This window comes from Lagopus muta, chromosome 8 (assembly GCF_023343835.1).
Source record: "Lagopus muta isolate bLagMut1 chromosome 8, bLagMut1 primary, whole genome shotgun sequence".
Lineage (NCBI taxonomy): Eukaryota > Metazoa > Chordata > Aves > Galliformes > Phasianidae > Lagopus > Lagopus muta.
In genome coordinates, this window is record NC_064440.1 from 18,624,904 (window position 1) to 18,651,683 (window position 26,780).

Consider the following 26,780-nt stretch of genomic DNA (forward strand, 5'->3'; position numbering starts at 1 on the left):
AGATCAGAAAAACAGAAAGCTTAAAACACGTATGCTAGCGCTGCAAGATCTTACAAGTAAGAGAATAATCTACATTGTTTGCTTTCGCAACCTGAAAAAGATTCCAAATGATAGAAATAATTGGTTTTCCTCCAATTTGTGCTTGAAGAATACATACATTAAATCAGTTATATATATATATATATATATATATATATCATATATTAATCAAAGTTATACTGAGAGACAGCTGTAACTGACAGAGCAGGGAGGGAAGTCTAAAATGTTTCTTATTCACAGTCTTATGCACTATTTAGACTAATTCTTCTAGCAGATTTATGGTTCTTGTGTCTTTCTATAGTAAATACAGCAATTAATCATTACCATACAGCAAATCTTGTCCTCTGCACATTGAGGAAAAAAGGCTGGGATCTGTGGGCCATCATCCAATGGCAAGTGATATTCCACTGTAGATGCAAGGTAGAACAATCTGAGATTGAATAAGCATCCGCTGTAGTTGGATTGGAGTGGTCAGGACAAGGTAGTTAGCAGATCAGTAAATTGCAACTCTTCTGCAACCTGCCATCTCTTTCTGAAGTTCTGTTTCATTCTAGAGCAAATGATGTGGTGATATATCAACAGGTGTCAGCCATTCTAACGTACATGGAGCAAAATTGTCTAGGAACTGCCCTCACAAACCAAGAGGAAATTTGATTCAAGAGGGAAAAGGGAGTCACTAGAGAAAGAATGTGAAGGAGATTGATATAAAACATTCCCAGCTGTTTGTAAAGCCAATTTAGCCAATCAGCCAAACGATGAGTGGGGGTATAAACCCATCTGCTTCTTGAACTCCTACAGGAAATATTAATTGTACATGGTGCCCCTTCTTTATGGTCTATCTAAGGATGTTTTCACACAAGTACCAGCCTCAGTCCATGTAGAAAAAGGTAATCTTTGTCCTATGTGAGTTGATGCTTTTAACTCCCAATCATCATTTCTAATTATCTTCCAAGAATGTGTTGGCTCTGCTTTTTGTGGGGAAGGGCCTCATTTGTAAGGAAGGATGTGGTTACGTTCATTAAAGGTTTTTGGTGAATTAGCTGCAGAGTGGCTGCAGGGCCTTGTATTCAGGCATGTTTGTTTCCATTCCCTTTCCTGCAGAATAGCCCAGGTAGCGTTAAATAGTACTGTGTATTTTGTAAAAGACCTTTTAAATATTAAATAGAGCTTCATTTTCCAGCTGGAGGATTAGAACATAGAAGCATTTCATCAGATCCTTCATCCAGTCTTGAAGCAATTTTGAAATGTTAACTGAAAAAATCTATCTGCCTTGGAGCATTTTTACATCAAACATTCAATGGAAATATTTAACGCAATCTCTTAAGCACATCCAAATATTAAATGAGAAGAGAGATGACTTTTCCAAGTGTTGGTGATGGTCTGATGCACCAAGTGTCAAGTTAACATAAGTTTTTAAAGACAAAAAACATTACACCGGGGGGAGACTGGCAGGCGTCACTCTTATCATGAACACAGGCTGTTACACTGCTGGTGCTGATTTGCGTTCTGATAGAGATGTTGTACGCACCAAAAATCGGAGATGGTGTCTGTCACTAAGTGTTTTGACCTACAGAGATTAGAAACAAAAAGGCAGAGGCAAATAACAAAACTACTCGTTCTTCTAGGAGATGAATACACAGGAGATAACATTCCTTCTCTCCCTTCACTGTTCACTTTTCAGACGCATCTTGGCTTGACTTTTGAAATGGTCTTTAGGAGTCATTGCAAACTTTTAGAACTGGGGAAAGGCAAGTGGTGACTGACTTTTATTTGGAAGAGGGATAATCATTTCTACCCTCCAGGGTAGGTGAATTTCCCAAAGAGGGAAGTCTTGTCATTCCTGTAGGACAGCACATATAGTACATGTGTAGATGTGTACTTTTTCCTCTGTCTCAGGTATTAAAACTCATCTTTTGTGTGGCTGTCCCTGTTGACGGCCTTCAGCTGAACTGAAAAATCAAAATAACTCTCAGATCATTTTTTAGTGGAGATGCCAGTTACTGCAGTGGTACTCTCTCTAATGTTTGCAAGTCACTTCTATTACTGCAAGCGCATCTGGGTATAACACAGAATCATCCTTTTTTCTGGGTTATGGATCAGGCAGCTCAATCTCCTGACCTAGTCAAAATGGGAAGAATCTGCAGCAGAGGGCATGGACTGCTGAATTTGGCTGAATGGGTAAAGACAGTCCTAGAGGACTGGAGAAACAGCTATTTACAAAATAGAAAGATGCTTCTTCCTAACAGGCAGGTTGTCAAGGGTGCTGTATTTACCGGAGATATTTTATTTATATATATGAACAAGAGTTAAAAACTATAACTTTTTAACATCTTACAATTTCAAAACTATTAATATACAAAGAAATTAAACCAATGGCTACAGCTTACTACTTGCTCCTGAAACAGTCATGGTGAAGCAAATTCAAAAATAGCATTATAATGACTATTTTATAGGTAATTTAAGATGTACTTTAATGGCCAGAGAGTACTGCAAAAAATGATATATGTCCTCTTTGGAGCCCCTGAAGTTTGGAATGTTGCATCAATAAGGAGTGTGAGAATAGGGATTGTGAGGAAAAAAAAAAAAAATTCCGTTTCATCTCTGAACAGAGGTAGTGCAGTCAGTTGTTACCTTCGTGAATCAGTGAAGAAAACTGCAGGTACATATGTTAGCCCTTAGTGGCAGTAGGACAAGGTAGTGGAAATAAGTTGCAAGTGCTGCTCCAATCAATGTGTAAAATGACGACTGCAGAGAAGCTGCTTCACAGTGATGTGTCTGTGTGTAAAGGGCAGATTTTATTCCCTCCTTCAGTCTTCACAGGCAAATCCCAGTTACTTGGAATTTGTTCAGGAGAAGAGTACATTTTACCCTGAAGGAATTAGGAAGCATTATAGATTCAGCATATGGGACCATATGTCATTGTATTGTTTCCAAATGTTTTTTTTTTTAAGCTTTTTCCCTCCATTGTGGACAGCTTATTTCACCACCCATTGTCTAGAGAAGAAGGGAGTTTCGTATTCCCATTTCTTTCATTAAGCCACTATTAAAGCTGTATCAATTTCATAATACTGTTTGTCAACATTATTTCATTCTTTGTTTCAAACATGCACACCATTAGTGCGGTTTGGTGCAAGTGCTTTGAATATGTTGTTCAGTCAAGGTCAAAGTCAATGGCAGAAATAGAGAATACAAGCAGAGATGGTCCTAAACCATCTCCAGCTCTGAATGGTTCACTAAATTATAAGGCTGTTCATAATCAAACGAACATTTTGCTTGAGCCTTAACAGAAGGAAGCAAATGCTAGTGTTTGAATGTAAGTGTAATTAAACTAGAATTGGAGATGCACAGGATCTGCCCCTTCTTTGCAATGCAGATCAATATCATCTAAAAATGTAAATTGAGCTATTCTGTGTCTCCCTCTTTTGCTGTGATTTTTCTACTCCAACCCTGGAGAAGAACTCTGGTGTCCAATAACATCTGTTCTAAATCATGTTTCAGAAAAATGTAAATACAGTAAACTTGAGTTTGTGCCCAAACAAAGCACTGGGCTAGCTCCCAAGGCCTCTCTGCATCTGGGATTTTTTGATGTCAGGAAGGCCTTCCACAATCAGAGACATCGGTGTTGGTGGCAAAAAGACCCTTCAGATGGGGCTTTCCATGGGTTTATTAAAAGGAATTGTAAGTATTACAGCCTTTTGCTGAGCTCCCTATTTATAGTATCTGTAGCTAACTGCATGCAGTCCTCCTTTTTTTTTCCCCCTCATCTCTTCATGTTTCCCCTGAAAGCACAGTGTGGGAGGCTGGGGAGGTTGCAGAGGCTTCACAGTGTCAGAAAGAGTGGGGATGGATCTTCTGTGACTTTAGGATGCGTTGGGGTATATAGCTATAGCCACAACTAAGCACAGGTTTTTCATAAGAAGTTTTTATTTGTGTCTAATTCCATCAGTCAGATTGTCTGTCTACTTCAGGCATGGGTCTGTGTTGTTCCTCAAGTATTAATCTATCAGAATTTGCTATGTTTAACTCACCCAAAGTTTCACTAAGCAATGATGCAGTCTTATAGCACTAGCTGGAGGCAACGCTGCAGAAGGAAGTGCTAAAGGCCACATTCATAAAGCATTTGAAGCACCCTGAAGGGTCTGCTGAAATGTTCAGCTGACTTCAGCAGGTCTTAGACTCACAGGTATGTTAAAAATTGTTGTAAACACAGAAAAGCCAGGTTCTCAGTGTCTGGAAGCTCAATAGAGCTGTGCTTTTGTTTTCCTACTCTGTAGTTGAAGATATATTGGCATAGTTCTTAGCATCGTTGTTTCTATAAGACCAATAACTGTGAAAATCAAACTCTGCTGGTAAAGAAACTGAGAAGCAGAGACATCTTAACCATAAACAAGTTTTAAAATGTGGAGTTGGCATGCATTTTATATTTTTATCTAGAGTATATTTACCAATTAGTCAGCAACTAAAGCCCGTGGATTTAATGAATTTCATGTGATTTATTCATAGCTTTTTATTAATTATGCCAATAGGGATAAATGTTGGATACAAACAGATGCAGATTTCTCACATTTTTTTCCTTTGAATAATACTGTTTCTTGTTATTAATGGCTTTATTCTAAGTTTTCCCACATGTTGGAAAGTGATAATTTCTTGCCTTCTGTACTGTCCTTCCAAAGGTAAGGCTCAAAACTTTCACTAATCTGTATTTTCAGTGGTATGGGCTATGCCCAAGGCAGATGTAGAAGTTTGGAGAAGAAAGCATTTTTTCTTTTTCCCCTTTCTCCCATCAGTGGAATGTGCATGAAATAGTAAGTAGGGCATAGACTTGAGACTGTGGCAATTTGAGTAGTCAAAAGAAAAGCGGGCCAGCACCTGGCTTTCAATCTTCGTTTCAATGAATATTTAACTACTTTATGCAAAGTGGGACAATTTCAACAAATGAGGCTGAGAGAAAACTACCTAAGAATATTTTCTAGCCCAGCAGTTAGGTTACTCTCCTGAGAAGCATGATGTTTGGGTTCAGGTCTCTGTACCAAATCAGTTAAAGGAGGTGTTTGAAGCTACATTTTTCACAATCTAAGAGCATGGCCTAATCACTGAGTTTTTGGATATCAGGGGTGGCAGCACTACCTCCTCTGTTTTGGGAAAGGAGTCCCCTTGTGACAAAATCAAAATGTTTTGTTTTTGAGATGCCAGAATGAATTGTTTCAACATCTCTGAAGTTTTTTCATGTAAATTCAGTTGAAACTGTTAGCTAATATGACCTGAATTCACAAAAAAAAAGTTTCTGTTGCCCTAAAATTCCAGTGTTAGTGAAGAAATAAATGAATACAAAAGAAGTCTGACTAACTTCTAACTTGGGTGCAGAAGAATATTTATCAGAATGTTTCTCTTCCACATAAGCAGAAATCTCCCCCTATCTCCCACTTCAGAAATTAGGAGGGCTGTGATCTTGAGTGCCCAGAACTGAAAGGAGATTTAAATTATTGCGGTGTAACATGCTAATGGCCAAGCAGCAGGAACACCTTTCAGAAATGTTTAAGCGTTTTCATTCATATACAGCTAAATATTGGGCTATTTTTAAAGATAAAAACCCTTATGCATGTTGGCAAGTCTGGTGCGATCATTTTATTGACTTTGTGCTCTACTGTAATAGTTTCTCATGTTCAAACATGATCTAGACGAGCTTTCTGGGTGCCATTAAAAAAGACGCTTCTTGTGATGTCACTCACTCTGTTTGTTTTTCCCATTGAGTATGGACAATATTTACATTTTTCTGGTGGACACCAAGTTAAATGCCATAGTTTAAGTCTTCACTAATTGTTAGAAGTATGACTACATGCCATCGTAATTACACTTAGCAGAGTGTAGCAAAGCACTTCTTATCCCCAGGTTACCATGAGCTATACTCAGTGAGAATTGTTAAGGAGTCTGAAAAGGGAAGAACAGCATCACATGCTGCAAGATGCAGTTCAATATGTCATGCTATGTGACTGTACTGGTCTCTCTTTAAAAATTAGTAACTATATAAATCCCCAAAGTTCTTTGAAATGATAAGGAAAGTCCAGCTGCAGGCAGGATCGCTATTTTTCTCACTTTGGTTTTACACCAAGTACAGCATTTTGCCTTCTCTTCAATTATGCGATTCATGACAGGACATGAAACATTTACTTCTGAATATTTTCCTCATCCACAAATCAAGGTAGAAAAGGTGTCCATGTGTGTTCTCTCAGATCCTAGTCTCCTTGACTCCTCTCCAGCCGTGCTGTTTCATAACAGGATAGACTCAGAAGAGCTCAGCCTCCTTTCCGTGGGCTGGTGCCTGAGGACTCGAATCTGCCTTGCACACTGGCATCGGCCACTGCTGCTTCTTGTATCAAGGGAGAAAGAAATCATGCAGCTCTTCATAATGTGATTGAGTGTCTCCTCCCTTCCGTGTGCTGAGCACCAGTGAAATAAGTAGTTTGAAGTTTACAGCATTATCATTAAGCATCTAACTTAAACTCTGCAGCAGAGATGACAGGAAAATTCATTCTTCTCAAGGCCAGTGTTGCAAGTTCTCTGTTCACATTGATAGCAGCCCTGACAGCCATGAGGGAAAGAAGAGTGTGATGAGGATGCGAGTCCTTTGCTGGCTCTGCCAGGTGATGCAGTACAAAGCAATGTATCTTTAAATAATAACTTTTATCTTAAGGAAAATGAGGCCTTGAGTGATCTGTCATTATGGAATGACATAATGCGTTGAGTTCATGTAGATTGCTGACACAAGTGTCTGCAGTAAAAACTGAAAATCTTGTTTTGCAGTATGTGGTGTTGGAGACAGATTTCTTACAGAGAATAGTATCTTCAGAGAAAAAAAATGTCCTTGGCACCTCATATTTTTGTGGCTGGTTTTTGAAGTTACAAATAATGCAAAATCACCTAATCAAAAATGAAATGCGTGACGAGGAGATAATTTCCTGCCATACTACCTTGTGAAAGCAAACAACTGTAACTTGTGGTCCACGGGTCATATCTTTTGCTTTTTGCAACACTGTGATTTAATTTCTTTTTCTAAATGATAATTTTATACGGCTCTTTAAAGTGATTTGTGTGTTTCGTACTTTATTTGAAAACATAAATTTTGCTGATTGTCTTCAGTTCGCCTCTGTCCACCCATCAGTTTCACATTCATTTAATTTAGACAATACTGAGCAGCTACATGTGAAGATTATACTTTCTGTAAAACCAAAAGTTATTTCTGAGCTTATATTACTGAAAAATATAATGTAAGAAACTGTCATCAGAGGTTAACCTGAGTACTCCTCCATGTTACTGTGTGTTTGTGGGAAGGGAATGGTTCTCACTTATCACTGAAATCAAACTGCTTTGTGAGTTAATTCAAGTATTGTATTGATAGAAGGAGTACTGGACTTTTAAAATGGCTTATGTCTTCTATAATAAGAGAAATACTTATTTTTCTTTTCTTGTGGCCTTTTTATATCACAGGATCTTTCAATGATCAAAATAATTAAGACAGTCCTTTCTAAAGGGGAGAGTTTGAGATTCTATTACACAGTTCTATTTTAATCCTATTTCTCTAAACCACATTATTATCAATGTGGTTTGATGGTACTTTCCATTTGTTCCCTTGTTTATATGCTTAATGTTGGGGCTGACTTCAGAGGTACTAATTCTAGTGGTGAAAGTGTGCATCGTTGTTAGCACTCTCAGGATATGAGCCTTTCTGCTGGGGACAGGATATTGTCAGTATTACTGCAGCATTACTTACAGTAGACTTTGAATCTCTTCACAGTGGTAAAGCTGATTTTTAGGTTTTTTCTCCGTGGGAAAGTTAGTGTAGAATAAGCCATAATATAAATTTATGATATAGTGACTCCGCGCATGCCAGTGTTTTGCAAAGCTGTGAATCAGACCCTGGAGGCAGTGTAGTTGGATGAGTGCAGTGCCGTGCCTAAGCTAATTAGTCCTACTGAGAAGCAGGATATGTTATGGAACAGTGTTATGTTAATATGGCCAGACTGCTTGTGTACCAGTGACAGACAAATCAGAAGTGGCATTGCATGGCAATAGGTATACTTGCACTGTAGTAGTTTACTCACATTGCAACTCTGTGTGATCCTTTGATGATCTTTCACACAAGGAGATAGTGCACAGTAGCAAATGAAGTGTTAATTCAAACTTTGTTAGCTCTGTAGCATCCACAGACCAAGAGCAGAATCAGGACACAGAATTTGAGCTATTCTATAGGGATATATTAGTTTATTACCAGCCAAGAATGTAGTACTGAACTGTAAGAAAGAGATGAAAAAATAATCAAGTAGTTATGAAGTGGAAAACGAATCAACTCCCAAAGTAAATTTTGTAAATCATTTGGTATGGAGTGACAAGAAATCTTGTGTACCTGCACTGAGACACTGCGAAGGAGCCTTCCTTTCAGGAAGGAGTGAGCTGAAATGTTTTTAAAAAATCATCTCTGTTATTGTTTCAGTTTGAAACTGAAAATCGCCACTCTGGTAAAGGAGGATTTGTTCAGCTTTGAGGAATAAAGTGTCATCAAAGTCACCAAAATCAGTTGTATGTTCATAAGAAAAATAACTTCAATCCTGTAGAATCTACTAATTTAAAACAAGTGACACTCGCATGCAAAGCTGTGTTCAGAGGGGAATAAGACACGGTGGGCTGATGTATTGCAGCAAGCTGTGCCCTGTCAAGAAGTGTAATTTCAAAACAAAACATATTTTCATGTAAGTTAGTCACTGTAATATCAGAAAGTCAGTTAATTCACTTTATTTGTATATGCACACATGTATGTCTTCCTCTGCTCCTGTGAGCTGAACTTCTTTTCCAAAGTTTCTTTTAAATGTTTTTGGGAAGTACTGGATGAAAAGAACTGATGCTCTGAATTCACTCCCAAACTCTTAATGCAGATGGTACAGCTGGGAATCATGAAATACACAGTCTAGAACTACTTTATTGAAAGTGAGCGTGCTGGTGCTGAAGCTTTTGACAGAGCTCCCTCAGTTTTCTTTAAGCACCTCTTCTGTTTCCTGAGTGGACCATTCCACTGCTAGAAGCTCTCACCTACCTTTTCTGGATGAAAGTTAATGAACTACATCTCTCTGTCCTCGAGTCTTGACATAATGACCCTTTGTTTTTGTGTCAGCATTCTAACATAGCACAGATTCATAGCATAAGTTACAAGTAAATGGTAACTGATTTAGATTCGGAAAGAGATAAAAGCACTAGGTGCTCGTTCAAATAGCACCTTCAATGCCTGAAGTTTTTTTCCAGTCCTACTTATTTTTCTATTTCTGCTATTGACTGAATAGTTTGCTCATGCTTCTTCAGTTTCTCTTTCAAAATACTCCCTGGGGATTTGCTGGCCTGAGTTTGGTTTGTAGATTGTTTGGGAATCATCACTAATTGTAGGCCTAATGTTAGGAGTTCTGGTAACAATTTGCACCCCCTTAAAAGAATGGGTCTCTGGAGCACACAGCCATATAGCATTAGTTTCCTTTGTTTTACCTGGATACCTTCTTCACTTCCAGCAGTGACAATCTCAAACCAAATGACTTCAGCAACCAGGAAGCAAATCTTTAACTAGTGGCTTTTCACTTTTTCAGTGAAGCTTTAATATTTCCTTTAAAAGTTACTGCTGCCAACTACCTTGATTTCAGGGAAAAAAAAAAAAAAAAAACACCTTTCTTAATGAAGAAATCTATTGAGAGTTTTATCTTGGTCTTCTACCATTTATTCTTTGAAATATATGCTGAATCTGCTACACTCAAATTTGAGATACTACTTGTATCAATATGGACCCATGGTTTCAAGCCTTTAGATATGCAAATTGTGTTTCTGTAACGAACAAAACCTTAGAGACTGTGCTGTTGTGGTTTCACAGAGCCTTTATTGCGCCTCATCATTATGCTAAATTAATACAAATTTCCTGTGTGTCCAGAATTCAAAGTCAATCAAATGGCTTAATCTCTGAGGATATGGGATAAAAATGCTATTATTACAGTATGGAAGAAGGTGAGGGATTACTTTTAAAAGCATCCAGGCTATATGCTAGGACAGCAACTCTGAAACACATGCATGTTATGAACCACATTGTAACAGACTGTGAACTTACAGATTGCCTCCTGTCCTACTTTTGCTTGCACAGCTCCCTACATTTGTATGATGCATTTTTGGCAGCTTCAGCATTTGGCCCTGTAGAGAAGCAGTGTTAGAAAGGTATTTGTGATCTGTTACTGGTCTGTAATGTACTGAGTATTTTGACTTTTTATTTTCAAAAGTTAACCACAGTATTAATTTCTATGTTCTTTTTCTCCCTATGATTTATGGCTGGCATCAATAAGAGGAACCAATGCCAACTGTCCAGGGAATTATCCGAAGCGTATTAGCACATGATAGTTCTTGAGAGATCCACAATCCACAGTTTGATATCTTGTGCATTAACAGATCCAGCTGTACATTGGAGGATTTTTCTGAAATTGATGATGCTGTCATGATACTTTTTTTTTTAAAGATCTCTTGCACCTGAGCAATTTTGAAAATTTCTCATATCTTCATCATGGTATGTGATTTTACTTTGGAAGATGAGGAAATCTATGCAGTCACTTGAGGTTCTTTCTAATCCTGTTTTCTTAACTTCACTAAATATATTAACTGCACCAACAGGCTGAGTCCCAGCTATGATACACTGCTGATGAGAAAAGCTTGTGTCACAGCAAATCTCTGGGCTGTATAGTCTTCCAAGCATTTATCTTTCAAGACTAGTATCTTAAACTAATGCTTACAGAAATAAAAAATTGGGCATGTCTAGAAAAATTAAAGAATGCCTGGTTTGCCTATTTCTCTTTGCATGAGTATTCTCCTGCTGCTTTTCAGAAGCTCGTGCTAATCTCATGTAGTGTGATCAAAAAGGCATGCGTAGTACAATATGAGATGTTAATTTTGAGATCACCTTTGCGCTGAAGACTCTGATCTTCAGGTGTTTCTTGGGGATCTGGGCTACTTGCATTTATTTGGAGTGGATTTCTTACCTGATTGTTTCAAAGTTGTAAGCCTCACAAATGAAAACTTAACAAGGAGCATAGTCTGTTTAGTTTAATTTTCTCTATAGGAATGACCAAGTGCAAAAACTTGGAGTACAGTGTAAAAGTAGGGCAAGCAGAGAGATTTGCCCAGTACACCCTCAAACCATGCTAGGCTGGTGGCTCTGGGATTTCCCAATCCAGAAGTCATCTCTTTGTATTTAATTGCTTTCAGTAGGCTTTCCTCCTGCAAATTTTTTCAGTCACTCATATTGATTATACAGCATCACTCAAAGAGCAGGAGAGGCATCACTTCACGTGGTAATGTGAGACAGCTATTTCTTATCACCTGGTAGTTACTGGATCAAACAGGTCTTCTAAGACTGGGAAATGTGCTGTGATATGTACTAACTCCAGCATACCTGGAATATCCTGTTTTTCATCAATAACTGTCTCTTCTGAAAAGAACTAATAAAAAGCAGCTTCTGTAACTGCTTTGGGTCGTATTTGGACATATAAATTGGACGTATTTGGGTCATATAAAAGGATGAGAAGAAAAATAATCAGTTAACGTTTCTTCATCGATTCAGAATGGTTTCACGTGATTTTTTTTTCCTAAAATTAAAGTTGCATTTATATAAACTCTTTGGCTTTGATTGGTTAGCTGGCTGTTTGTCACACCTCTGAAACTCTCTTGTAGATGTTATTACATGCAGGACGCATGAAAGGTTGTGTATATTCAATGATTATAGGAAGACGTGTCTTCAGGACTGTCCTTGCAGAAGCTATCTGATGACAGGTTTGGATCTCCTCTGTGTTAGTCACTGACAGTTTAGTTCTTTGGTATGCTTTGTTTTATCTCTGCATTTTCACTCTATAGTTAAGTCAGTCACAATAGAAACTGAAAGAACTGACAAAAACTGAAGGATCAGAATTGTGTTGGAAGAGGAAAAAACAACCAAAGCCAAGATTCTAACTATTTATGCATCTTGTATTCCCGACAAAGTCATTGTCTTGGGGTTCGGAGACAGCTAAATGATTGATTTCACATAAAATATTTGTTGTTCTAATTACAGTATCATCTGGGTCTTTGGCAACAAACAGATGCAAAAAACAGCCTTTACATACCATCTTGAAAAACTTATGATTTGCTTAATGTGCTTTATAATCTAAAGCATATGTCTTTGCATGGAACTGCAGTATCCAAAACGAAGCAGTAAGTAATGAATCACTGGGTGGAAGAAAACGCATTGCTCCTGTTACGAGCTCTTTCAGTGTGTGTATTCAAATGGTTCTGTTTAGGGCTATAAACAAAAGGCTGTGCTCACAGTTTTAGCAGTGTGTTACAGATTCTGGGATGCACATGACATCAAAGAGGCTACATTAATTTCCCTAGCAGTCTATGGCTCTTGGCACTAGGAACACACTCCATCTGAATAAACAGAAGTCTAGTTCACCACAGTTGTGTGGGGGATCTGAGGTGATCATGAGGCTCGATTTTGTTTTGTTTTATAACTGTCTATGATAGGACTTCGTGCCCCTCCAGTTTTTCTGTGTTTTCAGTGAATCCAGTAACTACATTTAGAGCTATAGACTTAGACCACAAAGCACTTCGCACTGAAGATAATTAAATCTAAGTTGTTATTCTTACCTACTGAATCCAAGCAAGAGCTTTGAGTGCATAGGAATTGCAGGATTTGTTAAGAATTAATCTCTCTTCGTAAGCACTAATGGATATATATTTTTTAATTAGTTAACAGCTTTTTCCTTAGAAACCCTTGAGCCAAGCTCCAGTAGGATATTTTGCAAGTGAGCAAGAGCTGAGGCCTTCTAACTCCTTGAAGAAAGTGTGATTTATTGTTCTTTCCATGCATGCCTGCCACTAACAGCATGAAAAGTACCGACCCCTATAAATATTCCTGGACACTCCTCTGTAGAGGAAAGGAGTAAGGGAATTTGGTGGCAAGAATGGTTCCCAATTGTATTATTTCTCACTATATCAACAGAGTGGATGGCCTTATTGAACATATTGAAGTGCTGGGTAAGTATGAGGTGTCCTGGAGAGAATTACAATTGTTAATAATATTAAATCTGCCAATTTGCCTCCAGGCTCATGATGTTACTAGATTAATCAAATCTTCTGTTGCCAGAACTTAAATTCTACTGCTGTACCATTTGTAGTTGTTTCTTTTTCTTCTACTCTTTAGTTTCTCAGTATCATATTTGATTCATTTTTCACCTTTTTTGTCTGTCTTCTAGCTGTAGTGTTCTCTTCCCATCTGACAGTCTTTGATTTCAGAGATAGTGTTTTCCATCAGCCGCCTGTTCTTGGTTGTTTTTTGGTTATTCTTGTTGTTGTTGGATTTTTTAAACTATTATAATATACTTCATATTTATAATGTATGGCATAGACCTGGTAACTTCATTATTCCCGTATGAAGCTATTGGATTACTCTACAGAACTTGATCTGTGAAGCCTATTACGGCCATTATCCTGCCCTTGTTTCTAACATATTCAAAGTAGGTAACATGTAACAGGCAGTGTGCCGATACCTTGTGCTGTGAGTCTCTGTGCGCTACAGTCACAATGCGGTTTCATACAGGGGTACGCAAGATAGTGTTGTCTGGGCTGGCATAAGTATGGCACGCAGGCACAAGAGGAGTTCACTGAGTTCACTGACTGAGTATAGCTCATTGTAACTACCTGAGTATTCACTCTGCTTCTCCAGCAAGTTTTTTTATTTTTCTTCCCTTTTGCAATTGAGGTGTGATGCAAATTTTTGCAAAGGGTAGAGAACCGTCAGAATGAGAAAGCGAAAATGTTTGTGTGAACACTTGTGGCCTGACAGCAGTATGTGCTCTTTGTAAATTTCTCTTCTTTAAAAATGAAGCTGAAATAATTAAAATCACAAAGCCTAGATCAGTTACAGCATTTTTACTGCATAAGCGATGCTCAGTCGCTCTCATTTAGTACTGATACGAGTGGGACCAGAATCACTAGCCCCTTGGGTCCTTTTCTTGAAGAGGCTTGTATGGCACAGAAGAAAATGTAGCTGTTCCTTGAAATCAGCATGCTGCACCTAATTACCCACTTAGCAGCCAGTCCAGGAGGAGAATGTATATTATCATTGTGTGTGAGGTCATTTCTGAATTTGCCCAAGACTTCAAGAGAAACAGTGAAGTTAACTTGCTGCTTGAAAAATGATTCAGAACTGGAAATGCTTGAAAACATCAAAATAAATATAAATTATCAAAAGAGAACAAAGACAATTTTTTTTCCCACAAAAAGTCTTCTCCCCAGGCTATTACAATGCTTTACATAGGCATGATCAATATATCCAGATTTGAGAACCAAAGTCTTTTGGAATAAATTAGACTGGCAGGAAAAGAAACAAACAAAGAACAAATTAACATGATTTTAAACATTGCTTAAATTTTCATGAATGTAGACCTTGAGATGTTATGATGAGATCCCATGAGTCTGTGCTAATATTTGCTTATAATTAAGGGTTGCACTTTCATGTTTCGTCTGATATTATAGATTGGAAATCAGACACATGCTTACTATTTTTCTTGGTCATACTGACTTATCTACTTTATTTGCTTACTGTGTTAATAATAAATATGGCCCCATTTTCTGTACCGAGCTGCCCTTTCTCCTCATACGATAAATTTCCCTGTGTCTGAGTAATTACAGGACTGCTCATCCTGTGTTGTTAAGTTTGTGTTCACCTGAAACAGAAAAATACAAGGCCTTCCAAACCTTTTTTGGGTGAATGGCTTCAGAAATAAACTGACTGCTCTACTCCACTCCTCAGTATGTATTGGAGTGGATGGAGTCTCTTCAGCAAGGGAGTCAACGATGCAGCCTGCTTTGTAGCACTGACGCATTGGCAAAGATCCCTTCGGTGCATTCCTTGCTAAAAGTAAGATGTCCAGAATTTAGTGCCCTCTCTGTGCTGTACCAGTCTTAAGACAACCTGATTCGTATCTGTGGATTTTACAACTTCCAAATGCAGGTCACCATTTTCTCAGCAGAATTCACCAGATAGGAAGAATTAGAAGTGTTTGGCAAGGTCACCAGCATCATGAGGTTTTTGAAGCAAGGACTTAATCATGAAAAGTTGAAGAAGACCCCAACTTCATTTCAGGAGCAGGCATGATGATTGTAGTTCCTCTGAAGAGTATGCCCAGGGTCTGTCTACAAGTTTTCAATATTGAGACAAGCAGGGCAAATGGGACATCTAAATGAGATTTTCTCTAAGTATCAGAGCGAAGTCATACGCCTCACAGGAAGTCATCAGAAAAACATATTTTTTTTTTCCAGGTTTTTCAGCTGTTCTGTAAGCATCAGTCAGGGCCCAAATCCTCGGTGCAGAAGTCCTTGTCTTGTAGCTAAAGAGCATTTCAAAGTCTTTCCCCATATCTGACTGCCAGCTTGTGCAGCTTTGAGAAAGTCCTTTGCAGTTTATTGAAAGAATGAATTTCTAAACAGAAAATCATCTAAATAAGGTATGGCATATGAAACTTGCTAATCTTCTTCAAACTCATTCACTTCAAACATCAAACTCGGATCTCATGAAAAGTGTCAATGTGGTGGATGTGATGGCTAACTGAAGAAAAATATTTGTTTCAACCATACAAAAACCAAGAAGAAATGCATGGAAATTGAAAGGTGAAAGTAGATACCAGAAATAAAAAAATCTACAAAAAATCTTCTGCAGATTGACTCACAAAGAAATGAATTCACATTAGGTGAGAAGAGACCCATCTGGTATCTTGAATAGTTTTTAACTTCAGCTTTAGTTAAAGTATAGCTTTTCTAAAACCTTCCAATCTCATCTTGAATTTCCATCGTACTGCTAATTTTTTTTTTTCTGTCTGATTGCTTTCACTTTGTGCTGTATTGAAATTGGATTTTTCTTCCTCTCGTGGCCTTCAGGCATTTCAGGCCTGTGTTTCCTAGAGTAAAAAGCCCTCCACCACCAGTAATCCTTCTATACAGGAGCTTAGGCTTGCTTCAAAACATTCTTATCCTTCTTTTGAAACAATGGGACATCACATTTTAATTTTTGTTGACTGTAAAGCAAATTTTCCAGATCTCAAATTGTTCTCAAAACATTCTGCAGTTTACAGGGCTCTCTCTAAAACAATTCTGCAGTCAACGGTAGAACCATTGCCTTGTTTCTGTGGAGTAGCACTCCACTTTGCTCCCAATCTACTTGATGCTCAGCAGAATATACATAGGATTCCCAAGTCTTCCTGGAGGTGCCATTTTCCGATTGTGCAATTCCCAGTTCTGAAAAATGTAACTTAAATGTCTGACTTTACGTTTACTTGAAAACACACATCTTCGTAATCCGTCTGAGCAGTGCAAGCCCCTGGTCTCTGCCGTAACTGATGAATAAGAAGAATAGCCTGTAGTAATAGAAGAGGATTAAATAGAAACCCCATTGGATTGTTTAGTTATAAGTACGTACTTTATAGTTAAATTTATCCATTTGCCAGTTTCTAATTCCCTTCACTGTGAGCAACATTAAGGAAGAAATTCTTCACTCATAGGGTGGTGAGACACTGGTACAGGCTGCTCAGAAAAGCTGTGGGTGAAGGTGTTCAAGACCAAGTTTGATGGGTCTCTGGGCAGAATGATCTAGTGCTCGGCAGCCCTGCCCGTGGCAGGGGAGTTCAAACTACATAATCTTTGAGGTCTGTTCCAACCTAGCCATTCTATGATTTAGGGATGTTTGCCTAGCTTCAAGCAAGGAAAGAAGGACACTTAGAACCTCAGTCTGTCCTATGCTGGCCAGATCAGCTGACATAGCAAGCTTGTCAGGAGGAGATTTACTTTGTTATTTATGTGCTGTCATGAAGGATTTATTAATCGAGATTGGGAAATTGCTACGTGAACATTTTCTGCTCACTGGAAGAAAAGTTTTGTTCTGGACAAAAGGGAGGCAGTTACCCTACTTGGCTAGTTCAGGCTAGTGCTACAGGACAGCCTGAAGGAAGTGCATGTGTGCACTCTCTTATCCAAATTGTGAATCTGTAGGAAACTTGGGAGTCTGGGCGTGCTGGGCTCTTGGCGCAATTGAGGTGCAACACAAATAATGCACTGGTAATGACATTGATGCTGCTGCTTTTAGCTTTTCCTATTGGATGCTTTAAGTTTGCCATCAAAGCAAAATGTTATAGAACACCATTTAAACTGCCTATTCAACTGCTGAGTGTTGAGCACATGTTAATGCAGTTTTCTCCAGATATGGTAGTTTATGATAAATGTTACCAGATCTTTTACTGTTCGTGTAGTATGCTGCTAAACACTAAGACAAATGGGCCCACTGAAAGGGTATTTCCTTTGGAGGACACAAGCTGCAGACCACCCATGGAATACACAGGAATAATTAAGCATCAATATAAAAAGCTAGAACAAAATATTAGTGTTTCAAAATCCTAATGAATAAAAGACATTTTAAAAATGAAGACCATACAGATGTTTTGAAAAATAACATGAAGGCCTCAACAGCATCCTGGGGGAAAGGACACAAGAACCCTCCCCCCCTCCCCCATCATGTTGCAGTACTGTTTGAGAAGTTACAAATATTTATGTGGTGTATACTTTTGGCAAGCTGCAGAGAGATGTGTGAAAGTATGAATAACTGTGAGGCCTGGGACTTTTTTCATACCCACCTCTTGAGAGACTGAAAAAAGTGATTTTGGAGAGTTATTCAAGAATTACATTGTTGAAAAAAGGAATTTGTATGGCCTTGCAATTGAGCACATTTCTTGCAAAGATTGGAATGCCTACTGACCTGATATGGCAGAACGCTCTAAGGTCAATTTGAATAACTTTCACGGCAAACAGAGAGAACTGAACATGGCTGCAGCAAGCCTTTGGCAAAAACTGTCAGAGATTTCAGAGAGAAGGTTACCATTATCTGCTACCTAAATGTAACAGAAAAAAACTTTCCAAAGACATGAATAGCACTTGGGAACCCAAGTTCCACAAGTCTTCAAGCATTTTCTGGAGCAGCTTCTGCCTTGTCTGGTGTTATACAATGGAAGTAGCGGGGTCAGCTGTCACAGTCTATTGAGATAGAATAGAAAGGTTTACTGAACTTGAAAAGTATAAATCACTGAAGGTTTGGGTATCATAATTAGCAAGCAGTACAAGCATATTAGTTAAAATTTATTTTTTATTAATGAAAAAATGTAACCCTTCTATATAAAATAATTTTTAATTTGAGACCTAACTCTGCAGTCAGCTCCCCGGTGCCATTTAACTTGCCATCAATTCCAGGCATTGTGTGGGAAGATGATGGTGGGCTCAGAGTAAGTGATCCTCTTCTGCAACAAGAACCACAGTTCGATAGTTTCCAAGAGACTATATCTTAGAGACTTGACCGTGGAGACAGAAAAAAGACAGTGAAAGAAAATATAGAACAGTCAGTCCTCTGGCTGCAAGGGCCCAAGTGCAACCACCTCCTATACCTCCCTCAGTAACTGCAGAAAAATGCAGTATTTGCAGACTGTGATCCTGAGTATGTGATAGACCTTCTTTGTTTACCTGCTTGTTAACAACAAATCTTAAACATGGATTTGTGGGATGTGAGCCCTACATCTGCACAACGCACACTGACTTCAGGTTTGAAATGCTTAAAAGGAGCTCCTGCACTGCTTGATCTTTGTGCTGTTCCTTTGTGTCAGATCACATTTCCCATGCAGTACGGAGTGCAAATGTGCCACCAAAAACTCTCTGTTCACACTGTCATTAAAATAATTTTTAGGAGGGAAATGTCAGAAAAGTCAAAGATATTGAGAGAATTATGTGGAAAATGAATGAGCTTTCTTTACCCACCACTCTGTCTTTCAGAAAATAGTGCTTCTGTTTTGTCCTGAAAGCACTTGTTCTGGTAATCTGAAGGATGTGCCGCAGAAACTCCTGGTGAAATATAATACAGTGCACCATAATGTCTTTCGTCCTTAACATGAAGAAAAAAAAAAAAAAAAAAAAAAAAAAAAAGACAAATCAAAATAAAAAGGCTGTCAGTTCTTTTCAGAATCTTTCCTTTCCAAAGTATTTCCTTCATCTTTAGCCTCTGCTTTCCAGATGGCTTTAAGCAACTGTTACTCTACAGCACACCACAAATTATATTAAGAAAGTGTAATTCCAAACTAGTTTGATTACTCCGATTAAGCAGAGAGCCACATCAAAAAGTAGCCTTTCTATATAATAAAAATGGTGATAATAGAGTAAGTCTCATAAGTCAAAGAGCTTTATTACCTCCTACTGTAGAAAAACGTCTTTGCTGCTGTTGAAGGATGTATCCCTAGCTGGTCACAGTATCCTCATTTCCTGCTTAGATAGCAGAAGATACTCAGATAAAGAGTGAAAGGAATACGGAGCTGTGTGATTTGTACAGAGGGAAGCATAAAAAAAAGGGTTTTAAAAGTAAAAGTGAAGCTATGCTTAAAAACTTGTGTTTGAACTAAGTTTCAAAACAGAAAACAAAGACTTCCCAAGTTTCTTGTGCTCACTTTGAATAGGATAGACTTGCTAATAGATCTGGGACCAAATGGGACAGAAGAAAGGACTGTTTACTGACTAAAATATCCTAAGACGTTCACAGCACCTGGCACAGCTTAAAACTAAATAGTATTATCTTACTGTAGGTTCAGAAAACTGTCTTGAACAGAAGCTGAGAACACCTCGTCGACGATGTCAGCAGCCCAAAATGCTGAATAGCCCTGAGGACAACATGTACTATAACCAGTTAAATGTGAGTTCAAAGTGGCAATAAAGCTGTTTTACTGGCTTTGTTTCCAGTTAATAATTCTGTTATTAATACCTGTTTCAGCCCCTCCAGCCCCACCCCCACGTTCTTCTGCTCTCGTCTTGAACATGTGCTTATGCTCTTTATCTGTTGCTTTCATGTCAGGATGTCTGCCTTCACGGTGAATAATTGATGTGGTTTATCAAAGACGAGCAAGATGCATGCTTCATCAGGCTCACTTGAGCCCTTTGATCAAAAAAATTATGCTGTGACTTCTGATATTATCAGCATCTGCTTGCATTCAACACAAAATCACTTTGAATTAAAAATTAACGACTTGCTGCTTTGCTTTGACTGTGTGTTCTTGGCCCTCTCCACAGGGAACTCTAGAATATCAAGGGAGCAAGAGGAAGCCAAGAAAACTTGGGTAAATATCTATCTTCTTAGTTCTAAGCAACTGTAAACAGAAGAAGTCCTTTGTGATATTACAGAATATGCAAAACTTTCTAGAGAGGCTTCTAAAAATAAACAATTAACATATCTCTGTGCATTGACATTGGACGTTTTCTACAGAAGCAAATGTAAAACTCATATGTAGTGCTGTCTGCAGATACTAGAACTGATTCTTTCAAAACAGCTCCCCAGCTTTCTCTGAGTACTCCTACAAAAATAACCTTTATGTTTTACAATGTGTTTGCCCCTAATGAGTGGTGTCAGATGAGAGGTATTTAACCTGAAGTTCTCTAACCTAGAATATGACCAGCTTTGCAGCTCTTCACTCACAGTGGGTTTCAGCCTTCCTGGGGGAACAGGTTTTAAGAGGCCCCTCATCCCAAGAGAGTGTTGCTTCTTCTCAATTCAGCTGAGTCAGTTCTTGTTGTCACGTGGACAGTTACCACCTGGAAATAGGTACAAATTGAAAACAGTCTATGAAAGTCCAACTGGCTACTTTTGAGTGATGAAAACATTTCACTGACTGGTGACACAGATTGGTGAGGACCAGTATATACAGGATCTTGCAAAGGCATCTACTCCAAGATTACATTAGAAGCTTATGTAATATTTTCTCACTTGTTAATCGATCTTCTGAATATAATCAGATGAATACAAGGTCTTTGGGTCAAGGTTAAAGCCCAAAATTTTGCATGACTGAGCAGAATTTGATTAACTCAATTTCTCCCCACTATTTTAAAAAGTCTGTATTCCTGTTTTGGGAACAAAAGTACTGATATGAGACTTCAGTGCTCAGCATACTTCACCAGAAAATGAAAGACCCTTGGTGTCAATAAGGCTTTGCCCAAAAATTAGTGATGTGTTCTTTGGTTCATATGCACAGTAAACTGTCAGCTGAAATGCATTACCAAAATAATACTACATATATGGTACAGACAAAAAAAAACCAAGCCCCATTGCTTGAGTGAAATGCCCATTTGATGCAAACAGTTTGTCTATCATTCTGTATAGCTAAAAAAGAAAAACTGTATTGCCTTTCACTGATCCTTAGAACCATTCAGATTCCAATCATAAGCAGTAGCAGCAGAAGAAACATAAAAGGCACGTGTAAAAGCTACACTTTTCTGATCAAATCACTCTAGCCTTTTTTTTCCTTTCTTGTATTAGCACCCTTCATTTTTGCATCCATAGAGAAGTTTCTGTTTCTGGAGATATTGACATAATTGATTTTTTAACTTAATAAATGTTGTTTGTTTTCTTTCAAGCCAAATCAAAGTGCTTGATGGAGAGGATGAGTATTACAAATCACTGTCAGCTGTTGAATCTATCCCTGAAGATGACAGCTGTCTCAGTTCCCCATCTCCTCCTTCTTCAAGAGGAGTGTCTTTTGCTCAAAGCTGAACTTATTCTGTTGACTAACACTGGTAAGAGTATTTTCTTGCCGGTAATCTCTTCTAACTTTGTGCTTGCTTATGTAATCCATTAAAAAAAATAGACATTCAGTTAGCAACTTCCTTTCAGTAATTTAGATCTGGTTATGCAGAGACAAATTGTATTTCTGTAAGCAATTCCAGTAAAGGAAGCAGCACTACCTGTACGTGTTGATGTTAACCAGCACATTTCCTTAGCAGCAAGGTTAGTTCACGCAGATCCAGCTCCTTCCTCCCCACTCCCCCAGCTGCTGTTTCCAGCCTGTGCCATCCCGTCTGTTGTGCTGGCACAACTGCTGTGTGGAAAATAAGATCAAGGAACTGATCTATATTAGAAGAACACTGTACTAAAAAGCATCTTTTGGGGTTACGGTGAAAATGTTCTATATTTCCTTAGTTTAATATTAAAACTCTATCATTTATAACTTTGCATGCTGTGAATGGTTTTTAATATTACAAAAATGTGCAGAGTAAATTCATCTAAAGTAATGCGTGTCTTAATGTACTTCATAAGTATTTTTTCTTATGATGCATTAGTTTACCGTAGATAGAATAAATAGAATGAATAGAAAAACTATTTCAAATATAAGAAGCAAAACAGTTTTAATGCTAATATTAGATGACTGAATCTGACTTCAGATTGCTTCATATAGCCCTTTTGACTGAAGCCATCGTTATGACTAGGTATTCTTGTTATCTGTGCAAGTATCTCATATCTTGCTTAACCTGGGCTTAATCTCTGTGCTTGAGTGATTCCTCCACTTCCACAGCTCTCTTGTATGTAACATGAAATAATGTCACCTGCAAATTTTTCTACTTGCTTTTCACTTTTTTTCCAAATTCCTAGTGAAACCATTGCTAATTCCTATGGAACAGAGACACTTTGCTGGTAACAACTTCTGTGGAAAAGCTGATTACTTTGCTTTCCTTTCAGCTTCTGACCCACAGTTTTGATCTGTGACAATTCTTTCTTTTCTGTACATCTCTTGTAAAAACTTATGGAAATAAAATTTTCTTATGTGTACTGCCTCAAAAAATCATTTTGAGCAGATTTAATTTTTGATAAATGATGCTGAGTAAATCTGACCATTTGTTATACAGATCTAATGTTGATGCTTGTTTTCATTTCCCCTCCAGTGAGTGCCATGACCTGTGCTAACAAACCTTCCTCCTTGTGGAGGTGCAGTCCATGCTCATTTGGAGTGCTACAGAATTTCTTGCAATCCAAGTTCATTGGATCCATCTTTTTGACCACAGGATGAGGAAAAATGGCATAGGAAACAAGAGGCAAATGTGGCCAGAGCATTCCTAGGCTGGAATAGGGTTTAAAGGTAGATAGTTCAGCAGAAGTTTTGTCTCATCGAATAAACCCAGTAGTGAAGTCAGGACAGGGCAGATGAGAACAAGAGGACTCTGTTCCAAGGACAAGCTTTCATTCACTTTTCTCTCACAGCGTGACAATAGTTGCAAGAGGCAACAGTCCTTTAGTTCACTCCTTACTCTCTTCTGCTGTACATCCGGGTGTGGGCTTTAGAGCCTTTAAAACTGAAGGACTCATTAAATTGGTGAGTAGCTGCAGATGTAGATTAGAAGATGCACTACAACCATGAATGGCAGTTTATATGAATTCATACATAAAGGTCAGTTTTCTTTATTTTTTGTCAGAATATAACAAGAAGTATTTGTTATGATCCCTCATCAAAAATAACATCTTTTCCTACATAATGCATACATTCTCCAGGCCCATTAATCTGCAACATATCTGGATGGAAAATGACTTTTTTTTAAAAACAGTTCCATAACTAAACTATGTTCTTATATTGGCATAGGTCTTAGGGAGCTCTAGCAGTGTTGGTGCTTTGTGGTTTCATCTCTCCTTTCTGATAACAAAGTTTCACTGGGAAAATAATATTTTAGTGCAGTGCACATCATTATTATGTATAGTGAGAGTTTATCAATTTTTTCAGTTAAACAGAAGCAAGTCTTCCAGTTAGATATTACATCATGTGTCTATTAACCAAAAGCTTGTCTTACACTGAGTAACGCATTATGAGGATGAGTTGTATTAATTTCATAAGGAAGTAAAGAGAGCTAAAAAAGTAATTTATAATTCAGAAAAGCACTTAAGCTGAAACCCAAGTCCTGCTGAAACCAATGAAATTTCAGGTTATGATTAAGTGCTTTGCTGAATGGGCCAAGTTCACGGCTTCAGAATATTAAATAACAAGCACAAACAAAAGGTAAACGCTCTCTAGATGCATTCCTTAGGTTCTTCTGTTTCTTCTTCCCTATTATTGAGTTTGCATCAATCTTAGTCATCAGAAATGGACTTCAAAAGATCTTATGTCATATTTTGAGCACTCTTGAATTGAATGGAAAGGGTAAAATATAACATTTTCCTTGTCATATGAAATGCCACTATCTACATCTGATATAACTTTTCACATTGGTTTAATGTCACTAATATTTTTATTTGAAGTTACTATCTGAGAACCACTGCGGAGCTATGTGTTCTGAGTCAGAACTGTGCATAAAGCTGGTCTGTGCTTGGCTTTGTTTCATAACTTACCCCTTTCTTCATATGCTGTTTGGCTGACTCACTTCATACTCACCACGTAACGCTCTTGAGGTGGGTTTTCTTCATCTTTACTTTAGTGCACATGTATCCCTTTAGATTATTAAGGGCCATCTCCTCAACATTGTGCTGCTGGTGACCAGTTGGCAGAACAGATTTTCACAGTTAAATGTGCAAAAAAAAAAAAAAAAGAATTTTAAAAAAGATAGTTCTGAAAATATATGAGATGGGATACAAACACAGATGCATAATGTGCCCCAAGAAATAGGGAGAAGCAGTGCAGGAGACATGTCAGTCTGATGGTCGTGGTCAGTGAGCACATCAGCACAAACTGCTCAGATTTTCTCAATTGGTTTATTATTTATTATTGCATTCTGATTTATTTTCTTTCACGTATATTGTCCTGAAATATTAATGTGTTTTGCTTAATAGTTCATAACATCCTGTTCTTAATATTTTATAAAAGACTTTGAATCCTGTTATGGAAAAGAAAATTTCATAGACCGTGTCTGTAATACATTTAACACATTTCAGTGAATGGGAGAGTAAAGAGTGACGACCAACAAGAGATTTTAGTAGACCCTTCCGCAGACCCTAATGGCACTAGCAGCCAGTTCTGCCTTCCAGCTCTGGCAGCATGAAAACTCTCTGTGCCAACACACATTGGGCAGGGAGCTTTTGGAGATTAGTCCCTTTCATTTGGTAATTTTAAACTTGCTTCTCACTTAAACATTTACATCACTTCAGTAACATAAAGGGACCTTAGAATAGGAGTAAATTGCAGCCCTCTTAAATTTGCCCCCACTGTGACCTCCCTCACCCATATGCCATAAGAGTGGTGGAAAGGGCTTTTGTGTACTGAGGATCTTTTAAGTAATCCCCATCGCACCATCTGAGGAGCTGTTACTTAGAAGCTTATAAAATATACATCTATATAATGTAAAACTAGAAACTTTGCTGAGACCAGTCAGACCAAAAGCTGATGTTCCTTTTGGTGGCAATGACCACATTTTTTAAGCAGTAGATACTTTTCCCCCAGTACTGAACAGCTACTGATTGTCTTGTGTTATTTACTGTAGTTGCATAATGCTTTTAGAAATGTATTCTCACGTAATATTTTGTTCTATATTATATAACTGTGTTTGTACTTCCAAGTAATTATCCCATCATCTTTTAATTCCACCGAGTTCCTAACTTCTGGTATGTTGTGGTTATGAGAACTGTGCATGGCACATGCAAACAAAGTGGATTTTTTTGTTTGAGGTTTAAAGAGAATGAATTTATTTAAACGTGGTCCTTTCTAATGGAATAGGGCACCTTCTAACAGCATTGTCAGTGAGTAAGAAGGAGCTACCAGTTATTTTCTTCACACTACTTTTTACACACCTCTGATGCACTTCTCATTCCGTGTAAATGGCTACAGACCATAAGGATTTGTAAGAAGTCTCTTCGTGTTGCTATTTTCCATACTTAAGTCTCTTCAACTTTTGCTGTATCTTATTTAACAGTAGTCTTTACTCAATGATTTCTAACCTTTGTTGGTATAACCAACATCCATTACAGTGATAGAAAATGTTTTTATTTACTTACATATTCTATTCTGTTTAAAAACAGACACAGCTTTAAATGTAGACAATATTAAAAATTAAAAGTAGAAGAAATGTAGTGTCTATAGATCTAGCAGTGTTATTCAATATTGAACTCAGTAAACTGTAGGAAATCAAGGTGTTTCATATACCTGATAATGTGGCTGTCTCTGATGGAGCAATATATGCAATACATGCCCAGTTCCCACAGCATTAATGTTCAGTGCTCTCATTTCAGTATCTATTGATCTTTACTTGGTTTCACATGTATGAGAACAGATGATCAACTCTCGCATTTTAGAGCTCAAGTCCATAACATTCTCTATAATTCATAAGTAGAAATTCACAAGTTTCTTTTTCAGCAAAAATGAAGAAGAAGTACACAGTTACGCAAAAAGATATTTGACATTATGGACAGGGAGTAAGAAGGTAATTTTGTAGTGGAAGCAAAGGACTGGAAGTCAAAGTATCTGAGTGGTACAAGTTGCTATTTTATATCAGATTTGTATTTATGTAAAATCAGATTTAAGCCCCAAGCTTAAATGTTGCCTTTTTTGTTTGTTTGCTTGTGTTTAAGGTTATATTTGAATACTTAGATCCTTTCTCTTAAAAGAATTGAACATGCACAGGGATTTTGCTTTTGTACTGTAAAAGAGTTAGCAATGAAATAAATAACTGAAGTCAACCATATTCTTACTTCTCATTCCTAATTTTTTTTTCTCAAAACAGAAGGAGAATTTTGGGAGACAACCAAACTCTGGCATTTTTTAATGTCTTCTGGTTAACCAGCTACATAATAGTACATACGATTTAAAATAAGGCCATATGGCACAGAAGTGTCATCCTCTGTAGGAAACAACTAAGTAGTTTTAGTTCTGGTATATGCA

The 26,780-nt window shown here is 37.8% G+C and overlaps 1 protein-coding gene across 8 annotated transcripts in view; it reads left to right on the forward strand.

Annotated features, from left to right (window-relative positions):
• Window positions 1-26,514, forward strand: part of MYO3B (myosin IIIB) — a 193,721-nt gene extending 167,207 nt beyond the window's left edge. For all 8 annotated transcript variants that reach the window (XM_048953066.1, XM_048953065.1, XM_048953069.1 and 5 more), the window contains 3 exons: window positions 19,749-19,855; window positions 20,230-20,276; window positions 21,568-26,514. In XM_048953066.1, coding sequence (XP_048809023.1) covers window positions 19,749-19,855; window positions 20,230-20,276; window positions 21,568-21,703 — 290 coding nt within the window. In that variant the 3' untranslated portion in view covers window positions 21,704-26,514. The remainder of the gene's footprint in view (window positions 1-19,748; window positions 19,856-20,229; window positions 20,277-21,567) is intronic.
• Window positions 26,515-26,780: the final 266 nt, after the last annotated feature.